Source organism: Pristiophorus japonicus, chromosome 1, assembly GCF_044704955.1.
Source record: "Pristiophorus japonicus isolate sPriJap1 chromosome 1, sPriJap1.hap1, whole genome shotgun sequence".
Lineage (NCBI taxonomy): Eukaryota > Metazoa > Chordata > Chondrichthyes > Pristiophoridae > Pristiophorus > Pristiophorus japonicus.
Genome location: NC_091977.1, coordinates 385,778,621 through 385,806,338, shown reverse-complemented (window position 1 = coordinate 385,806,338; position 27,718 = coordinate 385,778,621). Strand labels below are relative to the sequence as shown.

Below are 27,718 nucleotides of genomic sequence, written 5' to 3'. Positions count from 1 at the left end.
TGTATATTTGACCTCGTCTCCTCGATTCTGGTACGTTTGATTTGTCAGTTTTTACCTTATTTGGAGGATTAAACTTTGAATAAGTGAAATAAAAACAAACATGGTGGAAATCGGCAGCAAATGAAGCAGCACTTCTGGGGGAGAAAGGTCAATGGGGCAGGGCTCTGGGAATAAACGATCTTGTGATTGGTGGTTGCCAGCGGCCAATGGCGTGTGGGAATATTGAGAGGTCTAGGCGGCTGCACGGAAAATGGCGGCAGTGGGCCTGATCCTCCGGGGCTGTTCTGTCACCCTGAGCAGAGCTGGGGTGGCGACCCTGTGTACAGCTGCCCGGTCTCTCTGCGCCTTCAGCGGCTACACAGACTGCTACACCTACCGGCTCTTGGACACGCAGCGGCCGCACAGCGCGGGATGGCCCCGGGTTACCGGCAGCCGCACAAGCGCACAGGTAGAGTAAGGGCTGGGGGCGGCCCGGGGAGAGACCTCTGAAGGTGGAAGGAGGTGGTACAGGGGCTTGGCGTCGCTCAGGTCTCTGTCAGGAAGGTCGCCCGCTTATAGTCATCGGCAGCGCGCCCGCTCCTCGCCTGGAGCAGCGCCTCCGAGCACAAGGCAGGGTGTCAGGGAACCCCGCGGGCACAGGTGACCAAATTATCCGTTGGAAAGATGCTAAAGGCAGGAAAGTGGAACAGTTTAAAATAAATTCCCACAGGCAGGAGCACGGTGCTGCAAGATTGGCTGTTGTGGGCCGACGGTGGGTGTATAGATTTAGGTCGCAGATCAGCCATTGAATGGCGGAACTGGCTCGAGGGGCTGCAGAGGAGTGGAGGTGTAAGACTGGAAAGGATTTCCTAAATAAGGTTGAGCGATTTAAAGGAGATGACCAGCATCTTGAAGTTAATTTGTTGGGACATGGGACTTATTGTGGACGTGGACTTGGCCACAGAGTTGATTTATAGAAGTTTTTAGCAAGTGGGTGGCCCATAAAGAGGATATTTTATATTTTAACACAAGAACATAAGAAATAGGAGCAGGAGTCGGCCATATGGCCCCTCGAGCCTAACACGATCGTGGCTGATCTGATCATGGACTCGGGTCCACTTCCCTGCCCGCTCCCCATAACCCCTTATCGTTTAAAAAACACTTTCTGTTTTAAATTTATTCAATGTCTCAGCTTCCACAGCTCTCTGAGGCAGCAAATTCCACAGATTTACAACACTCAGAATAAATTTCTCCTCATTCAGTTTTAAATGGGAGGCCCCTTATTCTAAGATCGTGTCCTCTAGTTCCAGTCACCCCAATCAGTGGAAACATGAGAGATGATCTTCTCTGCATCCACCTTGTCAAGCCCCCTCATAATCTTATACGTTTCGATAAGATCACCTCTCATTTTTCTGAATTCCAATGAGTAGAGGCCCAACCTACTCAACCTTTCCTCATATGTCAATCTCCTCATCTCTGGAATCAACCTAGTGAACCTTCTCTGAACTGCCTCCAAAGCAAGTATACCTTTTGTAAATATGGAAACCAAAACTGCACGCAGTATTCCAGGTGTGGTCTTACCAATAGCCTATATAACTGTAGCAAGACTTTTTGCTTTTATACTCCATCCCCTTTGCAATAAAGGCCAAGATACCATTGGCCTTCCTGATCACTTGCTGTACCTGCATACTATCCTTTTGTGTTTCATGCACAAGTACCTCCAGGTCCTGCTGTACTACAGCACTTTGCAATCTTTCTCCTTTAAATAATAACTTGCTCTTTGATTTTTTTTTTCCTGCCAAAGTGCATGACCTCACACTTTCCAACATTATACTCCATCTGCCAATTTTTTGCCCACTCACTTAGCCTGTCTATGTCCTTTTGTGGATTTTTTGTGTCCTCCTCACACATTGATATTCCTCCCATCTTTGTATCAGTCTCTTCTTCCAAGTCATTGATATAGATTGTAAATAGTTGGGGTCCCAGCACTGATCCCTGCGGCACCCCACTAGTTACTGATTGCCAACCTGAGAATGAACCATTTATCCCAACTCTCTGTTTTCTGTTAATTAGCTAATCCTTGATCCATACTAATATATTACCCCCAACCCTGTGAACTTTTATCTTGTGCAGTAACCTTTTATGTGGCACCTTGTCAAATGCCTTCAGAAAGTCCAAATGTACCACATCCCTTTATCCACCCTGTTACATCCTCAAAGAATTCCAGCAAATTTGTCAAACATGACTTCCCTTTCATAAATCCATGCTGACTCTGCCTGACTTAATTATGTTTTTCCAAATGTCCTGCTATTGCTTCTTTAATAATGGACTCTAACATTTTCCCAACCACAGATGTAAGGTTAATTGGTCTATAGTTTCCTGCTTTTTGTCTGCCTTTTTTAAATAGGGGTGTTACATTTGCAGTTTTCCAATCTGCTGGGATCTCCCCAGAATCCTGGGAGTTTTGGTAAATTCCAACCAATGCATCCACTATTCCTGCCGCTACTTCTCTTGAGACCCGAGGATGAAAGCCATCAAGTCCAGGAGATTTATTTGCCTTTAGTTCGATTATCTTATTGAGTACCACCTTCTTAGTGATTGTGTTAAGTTCTCCCCCTCCCCCACCCCCAATAGCCCCTTGACTATCCACTGTTGGGATATTGTTAATGTCCTCCACCATAAAGACTGATACAAAATGTTTGTTCAGAATTTCTGCCATCTCCATGTTTCCCATTACTAATTCCCTGGTCTCATCCAAAAAGGGACCAACATTTACTTTAGCCACACTCTTCCTTTTTATATACCGATAGAAACTCTTGCTATCTGTTTTTATATTTTGTGCTAGTTTACTTTCATAATCCATCTTCCCTTAATTTTTTTAGTCATTCTTTGTTGACTTTTAAAAGCTTCCCAATCTTCTGTCCACCCACTAGTTTTGGCCACTTTGTATGCCCTTGTTTTTAATTGGATACCGTCCTTTATTTCTTTAGTTAGCCACAGATGGCTCTCTTTTCTTTTACACCCTTTCCTCCTCACTGGAATATATTTTTCTTGAGTTGTGAAATATCTCCTTAAATGTACACCACTGTTCATCAACCGTTCTACACTTTAATCTATTTTCCCAGTCCACTTTAGCCAACTCTGCCCTCATACCTTTGTAGTCTCCTTTATTTAAGTTTAGTACACCGGTTTGAGATCCAACTTTCTCACCCTCCATCTGAATTTGAAATTCAACCATGCTATGATCACTCATTCCAAGGGGATGCTAGGAGATTGTTTATTAATCCTGTCTCATTACACAGGACCAGGTCTAAGATAGCCCCTGGTTGGTGTAAAGTCCCCCGGACCTGATGGCTTGCATCCTAGGGTCTTAAAAGAAGTGGATGCATTGGTTGTAATCGACCAAAATTCCTTGGATTCTGGGGAGGTCCCAGCAAATTGGAAAGCTGCAAATGTAACGTCCTTATTTAAAAAAAAAAGGCACTCAGAAGGCAGGAAACTATAGACCAGTTAGCCAAACATCTGTCATTGGGAAAATGCTGGAGTCCATTATTAAGGAAATAGTAGCAGGACATTTGGAAAAGCATGATTCAATCAAGCAGAGTCAACATGGTTTTATGAAAGGGAAATCATGTTTGACGAATTTGCTGGAGTTCTTTGAGGATGTAACGAGCAGGGTGGATAAGGGGGAACCAGTGGATGTGGTGTATTTGGATTTCCAGAAGGCATTCAATAAGGTGCCACGTAAAAGGTTACTGCACAAGATAAAAGTTCACGGGATTGGGCGTAATATATTAGCATGGATAGAGGATTGACTGACTAACAGAAAACAGAGTCGGGATAAATGGGTCATTTTCTGGTTGACAAACAGTGACTAATGGGGTGCTGCAGGGATCGGTGCTGGGACTTCAACTATTTACAATCTATATTAACGACTTGGATGAAGGGACCGGGTGTAATGTAGCCAAGTTTGCTGATGATGCAAAGAGCAAAGATGGGTGGGAGAGCAAATTGTGAGGAGGACACAAGAAATCTGCAAAGGGATTATAGACAGGCTAAGTGAGTGAGCAAAAATTTGGCAGATGGAGTATAATGTGGGAAAATCTGAGGTTATCCACTATGGTAGAAAACATAGAAAAGTAAATTATAATTTAAATGGAGAAAAATTGCAAAGTGCTGCAGTACAGAAGGTCTGGGGGCGGCATCCTTGTGCATGAAACACAAAGTTAGTATGCAGGTACAGCAAATCATCAGGAAGGCAAATTAAATCTTGACTTTTATTGCAAGGGGGATGGAGTATAAAAGCAGAGAAGTCCTGCTACAACTGTACAGGGTATTGGTGAGGCCGCATCTGGAGTACTGCGTATAGTTTTGGTCTCCGTATTTAAGGAAGGTTATTGTTAGCTCTCTTAATTTTCAATGAAGTGCAAACTCCGGTTGTAGTTTTAATGTAATTTTATTCTGGCAGCAGCAACAAGCGTCTGGCTGATTGCCAGTTCCTTTGTCTTTCTGAGACCACATGGCTAAAATTGCGGTTCTTATACCTGACTCAGTTTGCAGAAAAGAACGTGCCTTTTTTGACCTTATTGGCTCAATTGATATACTGTTAACCTTTAATTGGCTCGCTACCAAATGTCCTAAAATGTCAAGTTGCTGGATGACTTAATGCAACATGCTGAGTTGCATGTAGCAGCTTTGACTTGGGGGTCTGTGAATTCTCACAGCCTAACTGAATGCAGCCTGTTTGAATTCCCTATCAATCCCCCCTTTTGATTCTTTCACAAACTGAATCATAAAACATCAGCTATCACTGGTTAAACATTCTACAAAATAATTTCATACATGTTAATAGAGTTTCCTTCTAAAATTTGTTGGTGTTTCGCCACATGTCCGGACTAGTAGCTTCCACACAAATTTACACCAACCCGAATTCCATCATGGCCACAATGGAAGTCTGGTTTTAGTAGGTTAATTAACCTTATTCCAATTTAATCCAAGTCAATATCTTAATTCAACCAGTAAACAACCTTCCCTTAAACATAACATAACCCTATGCCACGTACAGACGGTCTACTGGGACCTGCTAGGCATCTCACCTGCAGAACAGCAGCTGTAGCGCCTGGTCGCAACAACATTTAATCAACATAAACAAACAATATAAAAGTAAAATCATTACAACAAATAGAATTAAACCTTCCACCAATGAAGTTCCTATTGAACCTAGCCATTCAGTAGCTCCGCTCCACAAAGTGAATGATGGGGGTTGTTTAAGCATTTCTCCCTCCTTTTGGATATGCGCCGCTAAGTGGGTAATTTCTTCGGAGCTATCTGGGATATATGTGCAACACTCAGTTCCGAGTCGGGCGCAAGTACCTCCCTTTTTAGCCAGGATGTAGTCAACGGCCAGTCTATTCTGTAGGGCTACTGTGCGGATTGCTACCATTTCTGCATTAATTTTAACGAGGACCTCTGAGGTATCATTGGCTGCCCGTTCCACAACGGATGCCATGTTAATGGATTCCCTTGCCAGTCTGGCGGTCCCATACCTGGGGATCAGAATGGCAAAGAACCTCTCTGTTTCTGTGATAGCTCTCTTAGGACAGTGTAAATGTTCCGACAGTGACTTTATATGATACATATATGGCACAATATAGACTAAATAGCAGGATCCTGTCCAATTCTGGGGCAGCCAAGGGTAGGCCTTGTGGCCACACACCCAATAGGTGCCATTGTTGGCAATGAAGGTTAGCTGTTTCCTTGTCAGCAACTCTCCGGGGCCTGTCCAGGCTTTTCCATCTGTTTTATTCAGAATCCCCGTTGCGTTAAGAATTCCCACATCGGCCCAGTTTGGACGGTTCCGTGGCTTGATTACATTATAATTCTGGGAGCAGTTACTATACCCCATATTTTGGCCTCCTTTGATGTTTCTAATCAGACAGACCAATTCCCCCATTCTTCCTATTCCCGTTGTATTAGCGATAACAAAAATTGGGGGCCGTTTGGAATTATTGTACCACGGTTGGTATCCCCCTTCAAAGGTAGTCAGATTGTAACCTGCTGACTTCCATTTTCGTGCCCAGTTTTCCGTATCCTGAAACGCATTGCCTGTTTTGTTTTGATTAATTATCCACTCAGCCATTTCCGAGATATTCAAGGGAACTGGCCTCAAGGGAATCCCTCCCTTTGAGTGAATAGGAATATGCGCACATACCCAACAACTAGAAATGTTACCTTGTTTGGCATAAAGGTATTTACATGTAATTCCCTTGCCACCCTACTATTTCCCTTTGGTGCAGAGGATTGGCGAGTAAGAAGTAGGCCTATGCCTAGAATACCTACAATCAGTAATACAGTAAATTTATACATTTTGGCAAAAAGTAATTGTCTTTATTAGATTTCAGCTTCAGTTACGGGTGCTCGTTTAACGTGTGAAGCGTGGATCCAGGCTTTCTTTTCTTGGACTTTAATAGCTGCCTGGGTGGTCAATAACACTTGATAAGGTCCCTCCCACTTAGCACCCAAAGGTTCTTTATGCAACTTTTTCACATACACCCAGACTCCCGGGATGATGTCGTGTCCTCCTTTGGGTGGATTACCCCAAGCTGCCGATACCTGTCAGGAAACAGGACTAATAGCATTGGTTAGGTTCTGACAGTATGATAACAAAGTGTCATAAAGTGAACATCAGCTTTCCGTAAATCGATAGTTCCTGGCAGTGACATGGGTCTTCCTGTTATAATTTCAAATGGGCTTAGACCTGTAGTTCTGTTTGGGGTTGCCCTAATACTACCTAGCACTATTGGTAGTGCCTGGGGCCATGGTGTTCCTTCTTGGTGATATTTGGCAAGCCGTTGTTTCAGAGTTCGATTCATTCGCTCTACTTGTCCTGATGATTGTGGATGATAAGGACAGTGTAAATCCCACGTAATGTTCAGTAACCTACAGACTTCTTGGCAGACAGCACCTGTGAAGTGTGTTCCCTGATCTGAGTCAATGCTATTCGGGACTCCCCATCGGGGAATGTAATCCTTACACAAGACCTTTGCAGTGTGATTGGCTGTGGCTCTTTTAGTTGGGACAGCTTCTGCCCATATAGAGAATCTGTTGACCATGACAAGAATGTTAGTGTATCCTTGGCATGAAGGGAGAGATATATAATCGACCTGCAGATGCTGGAATGGTCCGACAGCGGCAGGGGGCCTCAGTTGGGGCATTACCGTGATGGGTCCAGAATTATTTTTCTGGCAGACCACACAGCGGTCTACTACCAGCTGGGCATGTTTTTTAAATCCCCGACCCCACCAGTTTTTCTGGAACCGTGCCGTCATCTGTTGTGAGGCCAAGTGTCCCCACGAGTGGATCTGTTGGGCTAAAAAAGGCATAAGCGCTTGTGGCGCGACTGGCTTGTTGGTAATTCTTTGTCTCCAGACACCATCTTCGCATAGCTTAATTCCTGCCTCAATCCATGTCCATTTTTCCTCATTGGAGCACTCGCCTTGTATTGTTTGAAGGTCTCGTGTCAGAGTCCTGAGTGCTTTCAATCTGCACGTCTGTGTTGATTCTTCTGGGGGAACGCTCTGTGAGGCGGCATCTTTAGCTGCCTGGTCGGCTAGGGCATTTCCCTGTGCTTCCGTGGTATTTTCCTTGGTATGGGCCTTACACTTCAGGATGGACATTTCCTGAGGTAATTGTCTGGCCCCTAGTGAGTCTTGGATTTCTTTTCCGTTTCGGATAGGTGTACCAGCAGCATTGAGGAATCCCCTTTTCCGCCATAACAGACCAAAGTCGTGAGCGACTCCAAAAGCATAACGCAAATCTGTGTCGACATTAGCTGTCTGTCCTTCTGCTATTCGACGTGCTTCTGACAGGGCCCGTAACTCGGCCTGTTGTGCTGACGTTCCTGAGGGTAAACATCCTTTTGCCACTACCTCATATAAGGTTGTAACTGCCCATCCTGCTTTTCTGGTACCATTGTCAACAAAGGAGGAACCATCTGTCAACAGGATGAGGTCTGGGTTGTGCAGAGGCTCCTCTGCTGCTAAGGCTGCTTCTTCTGTTTCTTTTAAAATCTCCACGCAGTCATGCTCTTCACATTCTCCCCCCTCTTGCTCCCTCGATTCTGACATCGGGAGCATAGTTGTGGGATTAACCGGGCTGGCCCGGACGATATGGAAATTAGGAGCTTCCAAAACTGCTGTCCAGCGGGTCCATCTAGCTGCCGTCACCTGAGACATTCGATTCATAGACAGCAAAACGTGTACGGTGTGGGGACACTTGACAGTCAGCTTTTGGTCGCGGACTAGACCCACAGTGGTCATTACCGCTCGACATATAGCTTCCATGGCCCTTGGGCAACTTCCCCATCCGGGGGCTACCGCATCCAGTTTTGCCGAATAATAGCCAATAGGTCTTTGCCGATCCCCATGTTCTTGTCAGTATAGCTGTCATATATCCTTCTTTCTCATGGACAAACAGGGTAAATGGCTTACCACTGTCGGGGATTCCCAGAGCCAGTGCCGAATACAAAGCCTTTTTCAAATTCAGGAAGGCTTCTTGCTGTTAGTGAGGGTGATGGCTTCTTTAGAGGCTCGTTTCCCCTTTAAAATATCATTCAATAGCTGAGCAAGCTGTGTGAAGGAATCAATCCAATTTCTGTTAAAGTTACACAATCCCAAAAAAGACCTTAGTTCCTGAATAGTGGTGGGTTTTTTAGCAGCCCGAATGGCTGCAGTTCTATCCTGGGTAAGTTCTCTCTTTCCTTGTGAAATCTTTTGTCCCAGGTATACAACCTCTTCTTGGGATATTTGTGCTTTGTCGATGCTGGCTTTATGTCCTTTCAGCCAAAGGTGGTCCAGCAAAGCTCGTAAATCTTGTTCATGCTGTTCTTCCGTGTTTGAAGCTAGCAGGATATCGTCTACATATTGGATGACGGGAGATAATTCTCGCAAATGGCTTTGTAAAGCCATGTGGAATATCGTAGGGCTGTAGTGGAAACCCTGCGGTAATCGGGTCCAAGTATACTGTTGTCCTTGGACCGTGAAAGCAAAACCACTGTCGAACCTTCAGTGCCAGAGGCACCGACCAAAATCCGTTGGCCATATCTATAACCGAGAAATATTTATGTTCCAGTTTGAGGGCATTAAAATGGTGGAGGGATCTGCGACCAAAGGAGCTTTTTGATCAATACACTGGTTAGCTTTCCTATAATCGACAGTCAAACGCCAAGTCTCATTAGATTTCTGTACCGGCCACATGGGGCTATTGGAGGAGCTATGCGTTTTAATAAGCACCCCTTGTTTCTCCAATTGCTGAATAACCGGTAAGATTCCCGCGATGGCAGTTGGACTGATGGGATACTGTTTAGTGCATGGAGGCTTGGTCCCGGTAAATGACGCAGGCTCCATCTGGAGTAGGCCACAATCATTCTTATCTTTTGCCCATAATTGGGTGTTCCTTCAATTCTTCTTTCTTCAAAGTTCTAATTGACCATGTCACCCGACCATCCTCAAAATGCAACGATGAATCTACTTGGATTAGAACGTCCATTCCTAAAAGGCATTGATCTACTGGGCCTATCCAGACCGGCATGGTTAGTTCATATGGACCCAACCCTATAAGTACCGCTGTTGTCCTTTTAATTTCCATTTTATGGCCCCCAATTCCATAGGCTGTACGTGCCCTACCATCCAACGGCAAAAAGTCTCCATATTGTAGGGGTAAGCATGTTAATTCCGCCCCTGTGTCTAAAAGACAGTCCACATCCTTATCGCCCACCATCACCGTTATATATAGCCCATTTCCCCTCTGTTGTATTAGTGCGAGGAGGGGGGCCAGGGTGGGCTCTAATCGTTTTTTGATATCCCAAGTAACTCCTTCTGTTGTTGTATTGTCAGTCGCTTTAATGCTTCTATGAGGTCATTATCTTGTGACAAGCCTGGCTTGTTGGCTGAATTTTATCCCTGGCTGCGTCCTCTTCCCCGGCCACGACCTTGCTGTTTTGCCCTGCATGTCTTGGCCCAGTGACCACCTTTCCCACAATAATGACATTTTCCGGGTAATTTTTCTAATGACTGTTTATCGGAATCCTGGGATTTCCATCCCATAGCCTGTACAGCTCGGACTTTAGCTCCCATATCCCTGTCTAATTGGTTACATCGATCCACCAATGCTGCAAAGGTAGTTCCTCTACCTTCCCAGTCCGGTAACACTACCTTAAACATTTTGGACAGTTCTGGCTTTCGACCTGCCACGAAAGTTGCTTTCAGGGGTCCAAACACTTGTTCATCATTTCCTCATCCGTATTATTCATACCTGAATGTTCTAGCCACGTGCATCTAAACCGCTCGTCATACTCCAGGACCTCCTCTGTTCCTTTCTGTTGGCAGGCTGCAATTTTTCCCCAGTCTGTTTTAGCTGGACTGAAGGCTTGCAGCCAGTGTTTAATCGCTTCCCATCCTGCGTTTAATTCTTGCTCATCCTGCCTCAAAGCTGCTTCTATCTTGTCGTGCAATTTTCTTCCCTGTGTTTTTGGCACCATTATGGTCAAAATTTGCACTCCGTCCCAGGGATGAAGTTGATATATATTTCTTAAGCGGTCCAATTGGTCCCACGTTTTCACTCCCCCTTTCTTTGGATTGGGCAACTCCTTGGACCATTTATTAATTTTCTCTGGGTCTGTCGGATCATGAAATAAGTATTCTACATACACCCTTTTCTTCGTTTTTTTGGTTCCGCCCTCATCCGCAGTCTCTTCTGATTTGACTGCAACTCGTCTTTTTTTAAACTGGGCAAAGCGCACCCCTAATTCTTCATCCTCCGACCCTGCATCATCAGAGGATTCAGAATCTGTATCTATTCCTCGGTCCTGTCCTCGGGTTTGCGCTTTTAATTTATCCAAACATGGGTACCCTGGGAATTGACCGATACATTTTCCTTTTCCTATTACTGTCTCTTGACCTAATGATTTTTTCCATTCTTTAATTTCACCTTTAAGATCTTTAACTTCCGCTTCTGACTTTTCAAGTTCAAGTCTTTTCTGTTGCACCTGTGAACAAACAGCTTGCAATTAGTCCTTTGTACTGGTCAGGTCTCTATCATGTTGGGAATGTGTTATAATTTCATTCCGCTTTCGGATCTGTCCCACAACTGCTAGGGACCATCGGATTCGCTCTTTATTTTTCATCCGGGTCGTTTTTCCCCAGACCCTTTTAATCTCGTCCAAGGACCATTGTCCTTTGGAGGTTCCGTACTTTTGTTCGATCTTAATACAGGTTTTAGATAAGTCGAATTGTTGCTCTATGTATTCTTTCAACTGTTGGAGGATTTCATCTATCGAAACCTCAGGTGGTGCCCGCCCGCCTTTTACAGTTGTAGGCAATTCTTTGCTCTTATCTCCTGCTGCCCTAATACTGATTTCTTTACTGGGGTCTCGAGTCATAGGCTTTTCAGCCGATCAGTGGGTCGGTGATTAATTAACTAACACACCGCCGAAGTTTAGACGTCTATGGGACCTCGAGCCGACTGCCAACCGGAGGGTTCGCATACCAGAGGCTTTCGGAATCGAGTAGAAGGAGAGGCGAATTTAGACTTTTGTCCGAGGACTTTTATAAAGAGGAGTCCTTACCTCAGTATGTAGGTCCGATGTCCAAAATTCAGTTTTTTCCCTCAGCGATCGTGTTCGTAATGCCAAAATTGTTAGATCTCTTAATTTTCAATGAAATGCGAACTCCGGTTGTAGTTTTAATGTAATTTTATTCTGGCAGCAGCAACAAGCGTCTGGCTGATTGCCAGTTCCTTTGTCTTTGAGACCACATGGCTAAAATGGCTGTTCTTATACATGACTCAGTTTCCAGAAAAGAACGTGCCTTTTTTGACTTTATTGGCTCAATTGATATACTGTTAACCTTTAATTGGCTCGCTACCAAAAGTCCTAAAATGTCAAGTTGATTGATGACTTAATGCAACATGCTGAGTTGCACGTAGCAGCTTTGACTTGGAGTCCGTGAATTCTCGCAGCCTAACTGAATGCAGCATATTTGAATTCTCTATCAGATATACTTGCATTGGAGGCTGTTCAGAGAAGGTTTACTAGGTTGATTCTGGAGAGGAGGGAGTTGACTTATGAAGGTAGGTAGTGCCTATATTCATTGTAATTCAGAAGAATGAGAGGTGATCTTATCGAAACATAAGATAATGAGGGGGCTCGACAAGGTGGATGCAGAAAGGATCCACTCATCGGGGAAACTAAAACTAGGGGGCGTAGTCTCAGAATAAGGGGCCGCCCATTTAAAACTGACATGAGGAAGAATTTCTTCTCTGAGGGTTGTAAATCTGTGGAATTCTCTGCTCCATAGAGCTGTGGAGGCTGGGTCATTGAATATATTTAAGGCGGAGAGAGACAGATTTTTGAGCGATAAGGGAAAAAAGGGTTATGGGGAGCGGGCAGGGAAGTGAAGCTGAGTCCATGATCAGATCGGCCATGATCTTATTAAATGGTGCAGCAGACTCGAGGGGCCAAATGTCCGACTCCTGCTCCTATTATGTTCTTGTGTAAAATGAGAATTGTTCTGTATGTGGTGATGAGAAAGATGTTGGATTTTCGGCTTAGCTCGGGTCAAGCAATGCTAACTCGCCAAACATTAGAAAAATAGATTAACCAGATATTTCTTTAAGGCACATCTGTTTGTTTCCAGTACAGTTGTATGTTCTGTGTTTTTCTAGTTGTTGGTATTTTTGCAGTTGTGAACTGAAAATAATTCTTTAACACCGTTAGATTATTTTCCATTCAAATTTGGCTTGTTTGTGTAGAAAGATTTTGAGTAATGTAACTCTGGGTTGAAGTTAGAAAAACATCATAATTATTAAATGGTGAGAAATTGTTAAATGTTGGTGTTTGGAGGGATTTGGGTGTTCTTGTACACAATGCAAAGTTAATATGTAGGTACACCAAGCAATTAGGAAGGCAAATGGCATGTTGACCTTTATTGCAAGGGGGTTGGAGTAAAAGAAAAAGAAAGACTTGCATATGTATCATCATCACAGGCGTTCCCTCGAACGAGGATGACTTGCTTCCACAAGAGTTTACAAATGTTTCAATGAAGGATCTGATGTTCCAGTCCTGAACTCCAATTGAGAGTGCGGAAGATGTCTGTGCATGGATTTTTTTAATGTGTGGTGACTGTTGCACATCGGCCACGACAGAGCTAGGCCTTTATCCAGTGGCAAGGGTTAACCAGGACGACTGGAGACCAGCCCTGCTGCATGGACCTAATGCGCACACACTTCGCAGTGTGGGCTGGGCCCTCAGCTCTTCTGGGCCCCGTACCCTCATTCGCCCGATCACCGGACGTCTCAAAGTGCTCTACAGCGAATTAAGTACTTTAAAAAAAAAAGTATAGTCACTGTTGTAATGTAGAAGTATAAGAGTCAGGAAGTCTTGCTACAATTGTGCAGTGCTTTGGTGAGACAACACCTGGAGTACTGTGCACAGTTTTGGTTTCCTTTTCTGAGGAAGGATATACTTGCCTGAGAGGCGACGTAGCAAAGGTTCACTAGATTGATTCCTGGAATGATAGGGTTGTCCATTGAGGAGAAATTAAATAGATCTGTATTGATTAGATATTATTGAAAATACTCTGGAGTTTAGAAAAATGGGCCCAACTTTGCCCAACCTCATTTTTTGGCGCACTGACCTGAAGTGCGCCGACCTTGCGCGCTGGAAACTGCGCTGGCAAAAAGTCACCCCATCCTCGTCGCTCTTCAGAGTCCCTGGAGTCCCGGCATGGCGTGCATTCTGAAGTGGGAGGGGCGGAGCAACAGGCCAACGTCAAACAGTGCCGGCACCTGTGCGCATGCACAGTGAAGTCTGCGCGCAAGCTCCTGCCCTCCCAGCATGTCCTGCGGGCTGTGAGCCCTATCCCCGGCCGAAGGGATACCCCGATCTTCGCCGCACCCTATCCCCGGCTGAGTGGCCTCCCGCACCGGCCGGCCGGCTGAGTCCCGGCCGAGGTAGGACTTCGGTTTTATTTTTTATTTATTGGTTATCTTGAGAGTTTTGATTGGGGGCGGGGGGGGGGAGAGGAGAAGGAGGGAGTGGAAGAATTTTGGGTGGGGTGGGGTGGGGGAGAGAGAAAGATTTGTTTTGGGGTGGGGGGGGCAGAGAGAGAGTGTTTTGGGAGTGCCATGATCTTATTGAATGGTGGAGCAGGCTCGAGGAACCATATGGCCCACTCCTGCTTCTGTTATGTTATGTTAAGATTTGTTGTTGGAAGCATGTGGAGCAGGCTGCCAGCAAGGTAATTCATTTGGGGGTCAAATAACACATTTTAAAATGGAGCTGGAAAGATATCTGTTGTGATGATGGATTGAGGGTAATGGCCCCAAGTTTCCACACGCGGCAAAACAGGCGCCCCTCCGAGCTGGGCGCCCGTTTTTTTTTCGCGCCAAAAACGGTGCCTGAAAAAAAATGCGCTATTCTCGAGCGCTTTGCAGCTCGATGTCTGCTTGGCGCGGCGCCCACCACTCGTGCCGATTTTGTAAGTAGGAGGGGGCGGGTACAATTTAAATGAGTTTTTTTCGTGCCGGCAACCCTGCGCGTGCGCGTTGGAGCGTTCGCGCACGCGCAGTCTGAAGGAAACATTGGCACTCGGCCATTTTAAAAAGTGCTGCAGAAAAAGTGAAAATTTGTTTATTGAACCCTTGCAAAGACTTGTATTTTAATTTTCTTGATATTTCTGTGTGAGGGTGAGGGAGTGCATTCTGTAGTTAAAGATAGACTGTGATAAACGGGACACATGCATTTGTTTGAGACTATTCAAATTCTTTGTAGCTGTTCAATTTTTAAAATTTTTTAATAAGACCACATTGCCCTTCCATGATCAGCACTGAGGCTTCTTGCAGCTTTCTCCCCCTGCCGTCCGTCAGGCCCGACGGCAAACAGCTGCCTCAAGTAATGAGGCTTCCTGCAGCCTTCCCCCCCCCCCCCCCCGCCCCCCTGCCGTCGGGAACGGCTGCCTCAAGTAATGAGGCTTCCCGCAGCCTTCTCCCTGCCTCCCCCTGCTGTCGGTCGGTCCTGACGGCAAACCGCTGCCTGAAAGGCCTGCCTGAAGCACTTTCACACAGGTAGGAACATGGTTTATTTAATCTTTTCTTTGCTTATAAATGTTTATTCAGGTTGGATTTATTTGTATAATATTTGTATAAGTATAACTAAGGATTTATTGTAGAATGTAATGACTTCCCTTCTCCCCCCCCCCCCCCCCCTCCTCCCCCACCTCGTTCCCGACGCCTAATTTGTAACCTGCGCCTGATTTTTTAATGTGTAGACAAGGTTTTTTCAAGCCTACAAAAATCTTCACTTGCTCCATTCTAAGTTAGTTTGGAGTACGTTTTCACTGTGGAAACTTTCAAATCAGGCGTCGGTGGCTGGACGCGCCCCCTTTTGGAAAAAAAAATTCTGTTCAAAAGTGAAACTGTTCTACCTGACCAGAACTGCAGAAAACTTAAATGTGGAGAATTCTGATTTCTAAGATACTCCGTTCTCCACCAGTTGCTCCGAAAAATCAGGAGCAAATCATGTCGAAACTTGGGGGCCTATATATGGGAGAAAAAGCACTGCTTGATTTTTTTTTTTGCAGATAGTGGAAAGGAGCATGCATTCCTTTAAACATAGTTATGGTTGGAAATTCATGATCGAATAGTCACTCCAACTGGGGTGGACGTGATGGGTCAAATGGTATTTTGTTTCTGGACTTAACAGCCTGGAAATTCCTAGGGCAGCCCTCTTCTGCCTATGGAACGTCTACCTGCCTAACGGATGTATCTGACTCCTTGAGGTCACTAAGTGATTTAGTGTCAATGGAGCCACTGTGTTGGTCAAGAAGGTTTCAAAATTTGGAAACCTTAAACCCTGACTTTTAAAGTTGCTACTCTCCGAACAGCAGAATCACTGATTAATTGCTATGTTACTGACATTTTACACAACCGTGGGTCCTGCTGTCCCTAGTATCTGATCCCGGCAACCTATATATGCATGCAATATGTTGGCGTCATTAGCATTATGCCTAGCCCTGAACTTGCATCTTTCTCTAGTTTCTCTCCTATCTCCCCTCGTGCCCTATCCAAACTCATCTCATCCATGAGACCCATCTCCTGCTCCCTCGATCCTGTTCCGACCAAACCGCTGACCACCCAACTTCACTTCCTGGCCCCCATGTTAGCTGGTAGTGTTAATGGTTCCCTCTTTGTGCATTGTTCCTTCCCCTTCAAATCTGCTGGCATCACTTCTGCTCAAATAAAACACCCTTGATCCTTTTGTCCTTGCAAACTTCCGCCCCATCTGTAATCTCTTTCCTCTCAAGTCATTGAATGTGTTGTCGTCTCCCAAGTCCAAATTTCCATGTTTGAATCCCGTCAATGAGGTTTCTGCCCCAGCCACAGTACTGAAACAGACCTAATCACCGATGTGACTGACCACTGTCTAAGGCTGAACAGACAGAGTTCTCAATCTTGGTGTCATATTTGACCCTGAGATGAGCTTCCGACCACATATTCGCGGCATCACTAAAACCACCTATTTCCACCTCTAACATTGCCAGACTCCGCCCAGCCTCAGCTCATCTGCTGCTGAAAGTCTCATCCATGCCTTTGTTACATCTACACTTCACTATTTCAACGCTCCCCTGGCCTTTGTTTGATAATGCTCCTGTGAAGCGCCTTGGGACCTTTTACTACGCTAAAGGTGCAAAATAAATGTTTGTTGCTGTTTTACAGAAGTAATTCCTCCCTGGAGGAGTGTGGAAACAAGAAACACCCACCCCCATTCTGGCAGAATTTGGAATTGCACAGAAAGGAGTAGAAATCTGATTTAACTGGGTCCCACAGGCAATGTTCCCTCAAAGCGGCCGTGCAGCAATAGGAAAGGCCTGGCCGTGCAGGCCACTCACCGGCTTCTCCATTGTAAATACCATGCATGTGCGGAAATTGAAAGGGACCATGCACCAAAAGAAACAGGCCGCACAGAACAAAGCGCAGCTTACAGGGAACATTGTCCACAGGAAATTCCTCCTCTGCCCAAGAAATGGTGTCACTGGAGCCAGGGATTTCAGGGCTTGTTATTTATTTGAGGTGATGAATTTAAAGCACATGGTTTGAACTCCGTCTCACAATGCCAGTCTGAAGTAAAATGTTCATACTATATATATTTTATATATAATTTATATTGACATTAAATTCCTTAATTTATATGTTAATGTAGAGTGGACAAGGGGAGAACCAGTTGATGTGGTGTATTTGGACTTTCAGAAGGCTTTCGACAAGGTCCCACACAAGAGATTAATGTGCAAAGTTAAAGCACATGGGATTGGGGGTAGTGTGCTGACGTGGATTGAGAACTGGTTGTCAGACAGGAAGCAAAGAGTAGGAGTAAATGGGTACTTTTCAGAATGGCAGGCAGTGACTAGTGGGGTACCGCAAGGTTCTGTGCTGGGGCCCCAGCTGTTTATATTGTTCATTAATGATTTAGACGAGGGGATTAAATGTAGTATCTCCAAATTTGCGGATGACACTAAGTTGGGTGGCAGTGTGAGCTGCGAGGAGGATGCTATGAGGCTGCAGAGTGACTTGGATAGGATAGGTGAGTGGGCAAATGCATGGCAGATGAAGTATAATGTGGATAAATGTGAGGTTGTCCATTTTGGTGGTAAAAACAGAGAGACAGACTATTATCTGAATGGTGACAGATTAGGAAAAGTAGAGGTACAACGAGACCTGGGTGTCATGGTACATCAGTCATTGAAGGTTGGCATGCAGGTACAGCAGGCGGTTAAGAAAGCAAATGGCATGTTGGTCTTCATAGCGAGGGGATTTGAGTACAGGGGCAGGGAGGTGTTACTACAGTTGTACAGGGCCTTGGTGAGGCCACACCTGGAGTATTGTGTACAGTTTTGGTCTCCTAACTTGAGGAAGCACATTCTTTCTATTGAGGGAGTGCAGCGAAGGTTCACCAGACTGATTCCCGGGATGGCGGGACTGAAATATCAAGAAAGACTGGATCAACTGGGCTTGTATTCACTGGAGTTCAGAAGAATTAGAGGGGATCTCATAGAATTTTAAATATTTCTGACGGGTTTAGACAGGTTAGATGCAGGAATAATGTTCCCAATGTTGGGGAAGTCCAGAACCAGGGGTCACAGTCTAAGGATAAGGGGAAAGCCATTTAGGACCGAGATGAGACAAAACTTCTTCACCCAGAGAGTGGTGAACCTGTGGAATTCTCTACCGCAGAAAGTTGTTGAGGCCAATTCACTAAATATATTCAAAAAGGAGTTAGATGTAGTCCTTACTACTAGGGGGATCAAGGGGTATGGCGAGAAAGCAGGAATGGGGTTCTGAAGTTGCATGTTCAGCCATGAACTCATTGAATGGCGGTGCAGGCTCGAAGGGCCGAATGGCCTACTCCTGCACCTATTTTCTATGTTTCTATGAACATAAATGGATTCATGAATAAGATATGTGTAGATAATCATGGGAATTGCTCGATGAAAAAAGACTGTACACCTAGTTTGCTTTCCACCATCCAAGTAGTCGCATGATACAAAGCTAATAGAGTTGTTGATTAATCATAGCAAAGAATTTGAGTTGTTTACGTTTACTATGTGTATATATATATATATGTATGTATATATATATTTTTTCAAAAGCCAAAACCATTTTTTGTTATAAATTGGAATATAGACGGCAACGGTAAACATGTAGTAAATTTGTCGGAGGCGATGGTTAGACCAGAATTAGAGTAGTGTGTAAATTTTTCGGTGGTCCACTATAGAAAGGACGTTAAAGTCTTGGCAATCGTAGTGTAGATTCTCTAGGGTGATGCAAGGGATGATAAACTATTATGAAGAGACAATTGAGTGTGTGGTACTGGTTCATATTTGAGCAGAGCTGAATAAGATGATATTTAACAGATGTTTTAAAAAATTATGAAGGGTTTTGAATTGGGAAACCTGTTGCCTCTAGTTAGGGAGCTGGTGATGAGTGGGTCATCAATATAAAATTGTCAGTGAGGTTTGGATAATGTTTTTTATATAAACGCTTGTTTGATCTTTGTCACAGGAGTGGTTTGAGCAGAGACTATTGCATCTTTTAAGGTAAAAATGGATACATATTTGAAGCAAAGGAATGTACAGGGCTATGGGGAGCGTGCAGGGCAGTAGAATTAGTTTTGCATTGCTCCAGCAAAGCTGGTACAGGCATGATGGGCCGAACAGTCTCCTGTGTGTTGTAAACATCTGTGTTAAGTGATATCAGTAGCCAAATGCAAGTGCATCACAAGATGTGTATTAGCATATTACAATATCATTAAAATGCATTGGCTTAATTCGTATTTTTTCTATAGTGTATTGGTCTCAATATCCTAAATAAACTAGTGGTAATTGATGAAATATTCCTAGCGCTGGTCTAGTGAAATGTTCCTAATGCTGAACGAGAGAAAAGATTTTAATGCCCAGCAGGAGAGTTTGGGATCAGAAGTTACTTGAGATTAGTGGCAGAGCAGGAGCTGAAAGGAAGCATGGTGTAGCAAGATGTACTATTCTGAGGATGAGGATACATTAATGCAGAAGAAAGGATGCTTTGTCTTGCAGCTAACCTGTGAATGCTTGATGCCGACAAGGGAGAAATGTGTTTATAAAAAAAAAAAATTCCATTCCATGTGTCCTTCAGCTAGATGAGGAGCAGAAATAAAACTGGTTTGAGGGTCTCGTCACCAAGATTTTAATATCTGACCTTGTTTATTAAAGGTAAAGACTTATTATTTGATCCTAGTTGTCCAGATCTGTACAGATACTATAAGCATTTTCTTGTGTGTGCAGATTAACCTGCCGTTCAGTCAACCGTTTCGCTGCTTTTGCTCAGCTGGAAAGACTGTGGAGGGTCGATTGATTTACGCTGGAAACTTGGCCAGGGTAGTACTCGGTAAGAGATTAAATTCTTCTACTCATTGTTTGAATATGCGCTGCTAGAATTGGAGGAAGAGAAAGGAAATATGTCTGCATTTACGTTCTAACCTTTTTCTGAGGAAGCACATTTTTAAACACCGTATGTAAATAGAATTTTTTCCAAGTATGTAAAATCTTCCTTAACATAAGAACATAAGAAATAGGAGCAGGAGTAGGGCATTTGGTCCCTTGAGCCTGCTCCAGCATTCAGTAAGATCATGGCTGATCTGATCTTCGCCTCAACTCCACTTTCCTGCCTGCTCCCCATAAACCCTTGACTCCCCTATTGTTGAAAAATCTGTCCATCACCACCTTAAATATATTCAATGTCCCAGCCTCCACAGCTCTCTGGGGTAGAGAATTCCAAAGGTTCACGACCCTCAGAGAAGAAATTCCTCCGTTTTAAATGGGCGGCCCCTTATTCTGAAACTAGGCCCCCGAGTTCTAGATTCCCCCACGAGGGGAAACATCGTCTCTGCATCTAACCTGTCAAGCCTCCTCAGAATCTTATATGTTTCAATAAGATCACCTCTCGTTCTTCTAAACTCCAATGAGTACAGGCCCAATTTGCTCAGCCTTTCTTCATAAGACGACCCCTTTATAAGAACATAAGAAATGGGAGCAGGAGTCGGCCATTCGGCCCCTCGAGCCTGCTCCACCATTCAATACGATCATGGCTGATCCGATCATGGACTTGGGTCCACCTCCCTGCCCGCTCCCCATAACCCCTTATTCCATTATCGTTTAAGAAACTGTCTAGTTCTGTCTTAAATTTATTCAATGTCCCAGCTTCCACAGCTCTCCGAGGCAGCGAATTCCACAGATTTACAACCCTCTGAGAAGAAATTTCTCCTCCTCAGTTTTAAATGGGCGGCCCCTTACTCTAAGTTTTTAAATAATAACCTGCTCTTTGATTTTTTTTCTGCCAAAGTGCATGACCTCACACTTTTCAACATTATACTCCATCTACCAAATTGTTGCCCACTCACTTAGCCTGTCTATGTCCCTTTGCAGATTTTTTGTGTCCTCCTCACAAATTGCTTTTCCTCCCATCTTTGTATCGTCAGCAAACTTGGCTACGTTACACTCGGTCCCTTCTTTCAAGTCGTTAATATAGATTGTAAATAGTTGGGGTCCCAGCACTGATCCCTGCGGCACACCACTAGTCACTGATTGCCAACCCGAGAATGAACCATTTATCCCGACTCTGTTTTCTGTTTGTTAGCCAATCCTCTATCCATGGTAATATATTACCCCCAACCCGTGAACTTTTATCTTGTGCAGTAACCTTTTATGTGGCACCTTGTCAAATGCCTTCTGTAAGTCCAAATACATCACATCCACTGGTTCCCCTTTATCCACCCTGCTTGTTACATCCTCATCTCAGGAATCAACCTTGTGAACCTTCTCTGAAGTGCCTCCAATGCAAGTATATCCTTCTTAAATAAGCTGACCAAAACTGTCTGCAGTATTCCAGGTGTGGTCTCACCAACGCCCTGTACAGTTGGAGCAGGACTTCCCTACTTTTTTATTCCATCCCCCATGCAATAAAGGCCAACATTCCATTTATCTTCCTCATTACTTGCTGTACCTGCATACTAACTTTTTGTGTTTCATGCACAAGGACCCCAGATCCTTCTGCACCGCAGCATTTTGTATTCTCTCTCAATTTAAATAATTTGCTTTCTTCTTCCTGCCAAAGTGGATAACCTCACATTTTCCACATTATACTCCATCTGCCAAATTTTTGCCCATTCACTTAACCTATCTATATCCATTTGCAGGTTCTTGTGTCCTCCTCACAACTTGCTTTCGCACCTATCTTTTGTATCATCAGCAAATTTGGCTACAGTATACTTGGTCCCTTCATCTAAGTCATTAATATAGATTGTAAATATTTGAGGCACCAGCACTGATTCACGTGGCACCCCACTAGTTACAGTTTGCCAACCTGAAAATTACCCATTTATCCCAACTCTGTTTCTGTTAGTTTGCCAATCCTCTATCCATGCTAATATATTACCCCCAACCCTGTGAGCTCTTGACTGGTGCAGTAACCTTTTATGTGGCACCTTATCGAATGCCTTCTGGAAATCCAAATACACGACATCTGCTGGTTCCCCTTTATCCACCCTGCTCGTTACATCCTCAAATAACTCCAGAAAATTTGTCCAACATGATTTCCCTTTCATAAAACCATGCTTGATTGTATAATAATTTTCTAATTTCTGCTACTACTTCCTTAATAATGGACTCCAGCATTTTTCCAATGACAGATGTTCGGCTAACTGATCTATGTTTTCTGGCTTTCTATCTCCCTCTGTTGAATAGGGGCGTTACATTTGCGGTTTTCCAATCCGCTGGGACCCCTCCAGAATCCAAGGAATTTTGGTAGATTACAACCAATGCATCCACTATCTCTGCAGCCACTTCTTTTAAGCCTCTTGGATGCAGGCCATCAGATCCAGGGGACTTGTCCATCTTTAGTTCCATTAGTTTGCCTCGTACTTTTTCTCTCGTGATTGTTTTAAGTTTCTCCCTCAGTATAGCCCCTTGTTTATTATTGTTTATTATTATTATTATTATTCTTTTAGTGTCTTCTACCGTGAAGATCAATACAAAATATTTGTTCAAAGTCTCTGCTATTTCCCATTATTAATTCCCCAGTTTCATCCTGTAAGGGACCAACGCTTACTTTAGCTACTCTCTTCCTTTTTATATACCTGTATAAGCTCTTACTGTCTGCTTTTATATTTCTTGCTCGTTTACTTTCATAATCTATTTTCTTCCTCTTTTTATTATTTTTTTTAGTTGTCCTTTGCTGGTTTCGAAACATTTCCCAATCCTCTGGCTTACCACTAATCTTCACAACATTGTATGCCTTTGTTTTCAATTTGATACCATCCTTAACTTCCTTAGTTAGCCACAGATGTTTCATCCTTCTCGTCGAGTCAGTCTTTTTCACTGGAATATATCTTTGCTGAGTGTTATGAAATATCAATTCCTTGCACCATTTTGGAATTTTTAATTATAAAGCACTTAAATGTTCTGTAAATGTATAACATAGTGCACCAAAATGGTTCATTGTGTTCATGAGGATTTGTTTTGAGCATTATTTCCAAATATTGTTTCTATATTGCTTTAAAGATTAAAAATGTTTTGATTATGAAATTAGCACTTTTTTTCTAATGTCAAATATCTCTTTCATTTTACAGGGGTGAAGTTCTTCTCCTACTCCACCAGTATATTCAGTTTCTGTATGATGCCTTATATCCTATTGCAGTCTGGCCTTGGAATTCAGAGCCCTGCATTGCAAATAGCTTTCTGTGGCATAATAGGATTCTTTACTTTTTTAAGTCCTATGGTATTGCACCTTCTCACTAAAGGTTACGTGGTTCGTCTGTATCACAATGCAGAAACTGACCACTACACAGCAGTCACTTACAATGTTCTCCTCCAGCAGAAGAAAATTGTTTTTCATCAAAAGGATGTGAGGGTTCCAGGAGTCAGCAAGATGTTCACCACATTCTATGCAAACAAAAAATCACTATTGGTAAATCCAGTACTGTTCTGGCATCCAAATGACTACAGTCACCTAATGGGTTATGATGAGCCCTTTTCCTTTAATTTGGATGAACTAAAAAAGTAACAAGAGGAAGAAGAAATGACCATTGGGAGAGGGAAGTTACTTCTGTAGTTTGAGTTTATACAGCAAAACTCATTTCCTTGGTCTTCATTGGTAGTCAGCTAACTAATCCCTTTAATTTTATACACTTTGGTTAAACAAAAGGAAATCCCTGCATGTGCTGAATCAAAGAAAAATACTGCAGATGCTGGAATCTGAAATAAAAAGAGAAAATGTTGGAAACATTTAGCAGATCAGGCAGAATCTATGGAGATGGTAGGTTGATGTTTCAGGTTTATTTCTCTTTGTTAGAACACTTGCAAGGACAGATCTGGCATCTGACCACCTGAGTGTTTCTAACATTGTCTCTATTCTCATTATGTACTTTTTTTGCAGATACTTTATTTACAAATTACTTTTAGTATGTTTGTTCCTGTATAAACTGCACCCATTTGAAGCTGTCCAAAAGGGAGTGCTTGTGGTCATTGAGAACTGACTTGAGTCTCCTCTCCGTCTTCCATTTCCTCATGTTGACCATGAACCAGCTACGCTAGAGGGTAAGCAACCAAACCACCCCGGCCTCTGCCATTGTTGCTTTGAACTAGTTGCTGGAGGGTGAGAGTGGCCAGGTTATGACCCTCTATCTTGTGTCCTTTGCTTCTGTAAGAAAGTGCTTTGTTGAGAACAGGAATGTAGTGACCGAGGATCAAATCTGTGTCCCACTGCTCCCATGCCACCTAATTTTATTTGCTTGTCTTTACCATCTGTAGTGATTGGCAACTCCACTTTGGTGTGAGCTTCAGACCTACAGGCATGTGACCAAAATGGCACCCTAATTTGCTGAGCTAAGAAATTGCTGTTGAGTGCATAAAAGAAGCATCCTTTGTTAGCTTTCATAAACTGTTGGAAATGGTCACTATATATTTCAAAAATCCCCTGTTCATCCAAAATGTATTTTCCAGTTTCTATAAATGTTAGCTTGAATTATGTGATTGAGAAGGTGGGGGAGGGAAAAATGTACCATTTGTTTCTATAGCACAGCCTTCCTCTTCCAATTATATTTTCCTGAAGATCAAGTTTTAAATATACACCAGAGTGGCAGGTAGGCTTTATTTTTTATTAAATCCAGTTTGGACAAACAAAAGGGATATGCCATAAACACATTTTAAAATTTCCTTCGTTTTTTTTTTACTAAATGGATGACTGTTATATAATATCAGTATGCTGACGAGCTAGTTTCCAATGATTTACATTTTACTGGTGATTTCTTAAATGGATGTATGTATGAAAATGACAGACAGGAAAAGATAAACTGGTCCATCAAGCCTGTCCCATAGTTTCATCATGCAATTTATGCACACCATGGGCCCAGGTTTCCCCAGGAATTGCTCCCTTTTTTTTGAGCAACTTGATTTTTCTGGATTATCTTGTTAGTTGCAATTCTGGCCATTTAATTTGCGCCAGTGTAAGTGAGTTAGTTTTTTTTTCAGTTCAGTTTTTATTTCAAAAGGGGGCGTTCCTAGTCACTGACCCCTGTTTTAGGCGCTTGGCCAGCAAATAGTTGCTCCAAACTAACTTAGGCCAGCATATGTTGCCACTTCTGTCCGCACAGAAAAACCTTACCGAGAGTTAAGGAATCGGCGCAAGTAACTACATTTAAAGCACCAACCAAAGCACAAAAGATAATAAGCAATAAATTAACACATCAAATAGAAGGAACCCTGCACCTAAAGCACCAAGACCAAAGTAATAAGCAATCAATAAATAACATTAAAAAAAAAATAGAAGTCCTACTTTAGGGAACGCAGAGGGCCGCTGATGAGGGAGCCCATTCGGCCAGGGCTAGGGACAGCGTGCTTCGGGGCCCTCCCACACAGCCTGCAGCGCATAGACTCTGCCTTCCAGGAGCTACTGTACATGCATGCAGACTCTGCTGGCACGTGCTGGGCCATGCTGCGCCACGACCGAAGAGAGGCTGGGGAGCGGCCAGAATACCGACTTTTTTTCAGCGTGCTTGGAGGTGGACAAAAACGGCACACCTTGAGTGAGGGTGCCAGAAAAACAAGTTAGGGAAACTCTAGCCCCATATCTTCCATCCACATCCCCACCAGCCAGCCGTGCAATTTCCTGGGGCAGCCCACAAAAACCTAGGTTGATTTCGAGGAAAGAAAACCCGTGAAATACCTGTCCAACCCCATTGCAATGCCATTCTTACTCAGATTTTACAGAAACTGGAAAATTATTTTTGGATGAACGGGGAATTGCAGAAATATAGATTGATCATTTGCAACAGTTTATGAAAGCCAGCAAAGGATGTTTCGTTGCACTGAACAGCATGTACAGACCATTTCTGATTGTTTGTGGAAGCCAGCAGATTTGTTTGACACCCAGACAATTTTTTTTTAGTGTCCCATTGGTCAGCAAATTGTCACTCTTGTGGTAAAGACTGATTATGCAGTGAATGTGAAAAATGAGGTAATTTCATTATTGGAGTAAGAGCAAAAGAAAGACTTGCATTTATATAGCGCCTTTCACAACCTCGGGACGGCCCAAAGCGCTTTACAGACAATGAAAAACTTTTGAAGTGTAGTCACTATTGTAATTTAAGACACGTGGCAGCCAATTTGTGCACAGCAAACTCCCACAAACAGTGATGTGAAGATCATCAGATAATCTGTTTATCATGTTGCAGATAAAAGTGCAGTTTACTTTCTGTTTCATCATGATGGGATTCTAGTTTTCTTTTAATGTGGAACAAGCTGATTAATGGATTGTCAGTGTGAGTAGAGGTTTAACAGAAGCTTCAATGACCATTAAATGCATCCAGAACTTATTCTAAATGTTACTTATTTATTACAACTAAGTCAGTGGATGTACCAATCAAATAAAAGTTATTCAATGACACTTGCTAACCAAATTAATTTCCAGTGTGTTGTAATTTCAGTGGTATAAAGTGTATGTGATTGGAAATGGCTAATGTGTTAAAAGGGGCAACTCTATTGCTATCATCACTGGTTAGTACTTATCAATTCCTTTTTTATGAATTAACAAAAAAAATCCAATTTCCCCCCCCCAATTTCCTCCCTTTGCCGATTCCCAAAGGTTTACATTTGTTGTCGGTCTGGTTGATTATCCATTGTCAAGACTTGAATGAATCCTGCTGTTAAGACTTTGCCAGGACCTGTGGAAGGATGGCTTTGTGACGATGACTATTTTCCCTCCAAGCAGAAAAGTACATGGGTTCCTATTGACACCTCCTTATTGTAGTGCAGCTGTGCTGCTATGGTTTTGTTTTCTTTCCTAGCTTTTTAAAACGAAACAAGCTTCTCCTGTAAGCATGTGCTAGTTTTTGGAGCAGGAACTTTTAAGACATCGTTGAGGGAAGGAGGCAATCTCTTAATTAGTCTAATGTGAATATTTGATAGGAGTTTTGAAGAAAGCACATTTTTTTGGCTACCATTGGTACATCATAAGCAGAACAATAAGTTTCTCTGGCAGTGGTATGGAGGTCGGGAATCTGGTATCTCCAGCCTGTCCTCTCTGTATTGGAAACTAAATATTGGGTTCTTCTGGAAACCAATATAAATGAAGATTTTGCATTTGTCCAAATCTGGGAATCTACTTGACCTGAAATCTGTGTTGATATTGCCCACAGAGATACCACCTTTGTTGAATGTCGTGCATACATGTTTTCAATTAAAAATATCAGTGACTTAATGTGGACATAGATCATGAATTGAAAAAGCCAAAGGTGTTTTAAGATATTTACAAGACGTGATTAAACGAACAGAAACACAATATTGTGACCAGAAGTTATGGAAGTAAGACTTGTTCTTGCCTCGCTTTTGCTACTAAACATGAAAGTGGCAAGCTTTGTGATCCTGCTGCTTGAGGTTGGTGGCAGTTTTTAAGTAATCTGATGTACTCAGCTAATAGTCATTATATTATATGCTAAATCAATGTGTTGAATAGTGATGGAGGCACTTGACTCTGTTGTGAAATATGGATGTTCTTGAGTCTGCAGTGCTACATTTGAAGCATTTTTCAGTGTATTGCCACTAGGTGGTGAAAACACATTGTAATTAGCTCTGTAATGTTTCCTATTAAAGCACTGACAACA

At 43.2% G+C, this 27,718-nt stretch overlaps 1 protein-coding gene across 1 annotated transcript; it reads left to right on the top strand.

Moving 5' to 3' along the window:
* The first annotated feature begins 250 nt into the window (after window positions 1-250).
* tmem70 (transmembrane protein 70) lies at window positions 251-27,718 on the top strand. Its single transcript, XM_070891118.1, has 3 exons — window positions 251-448; window positions 19,848-19,950; window positions 23,189-27,718. The coding sequence occupies exons 1-3, from the start codon at window positions 251-253 to the stop codon at window positions 23,620-23,622; spliced, it is 735 nt and encodes a 244-aa protein (XP_070747219.1). The 3' UTR covers window positions 23,623-27,718.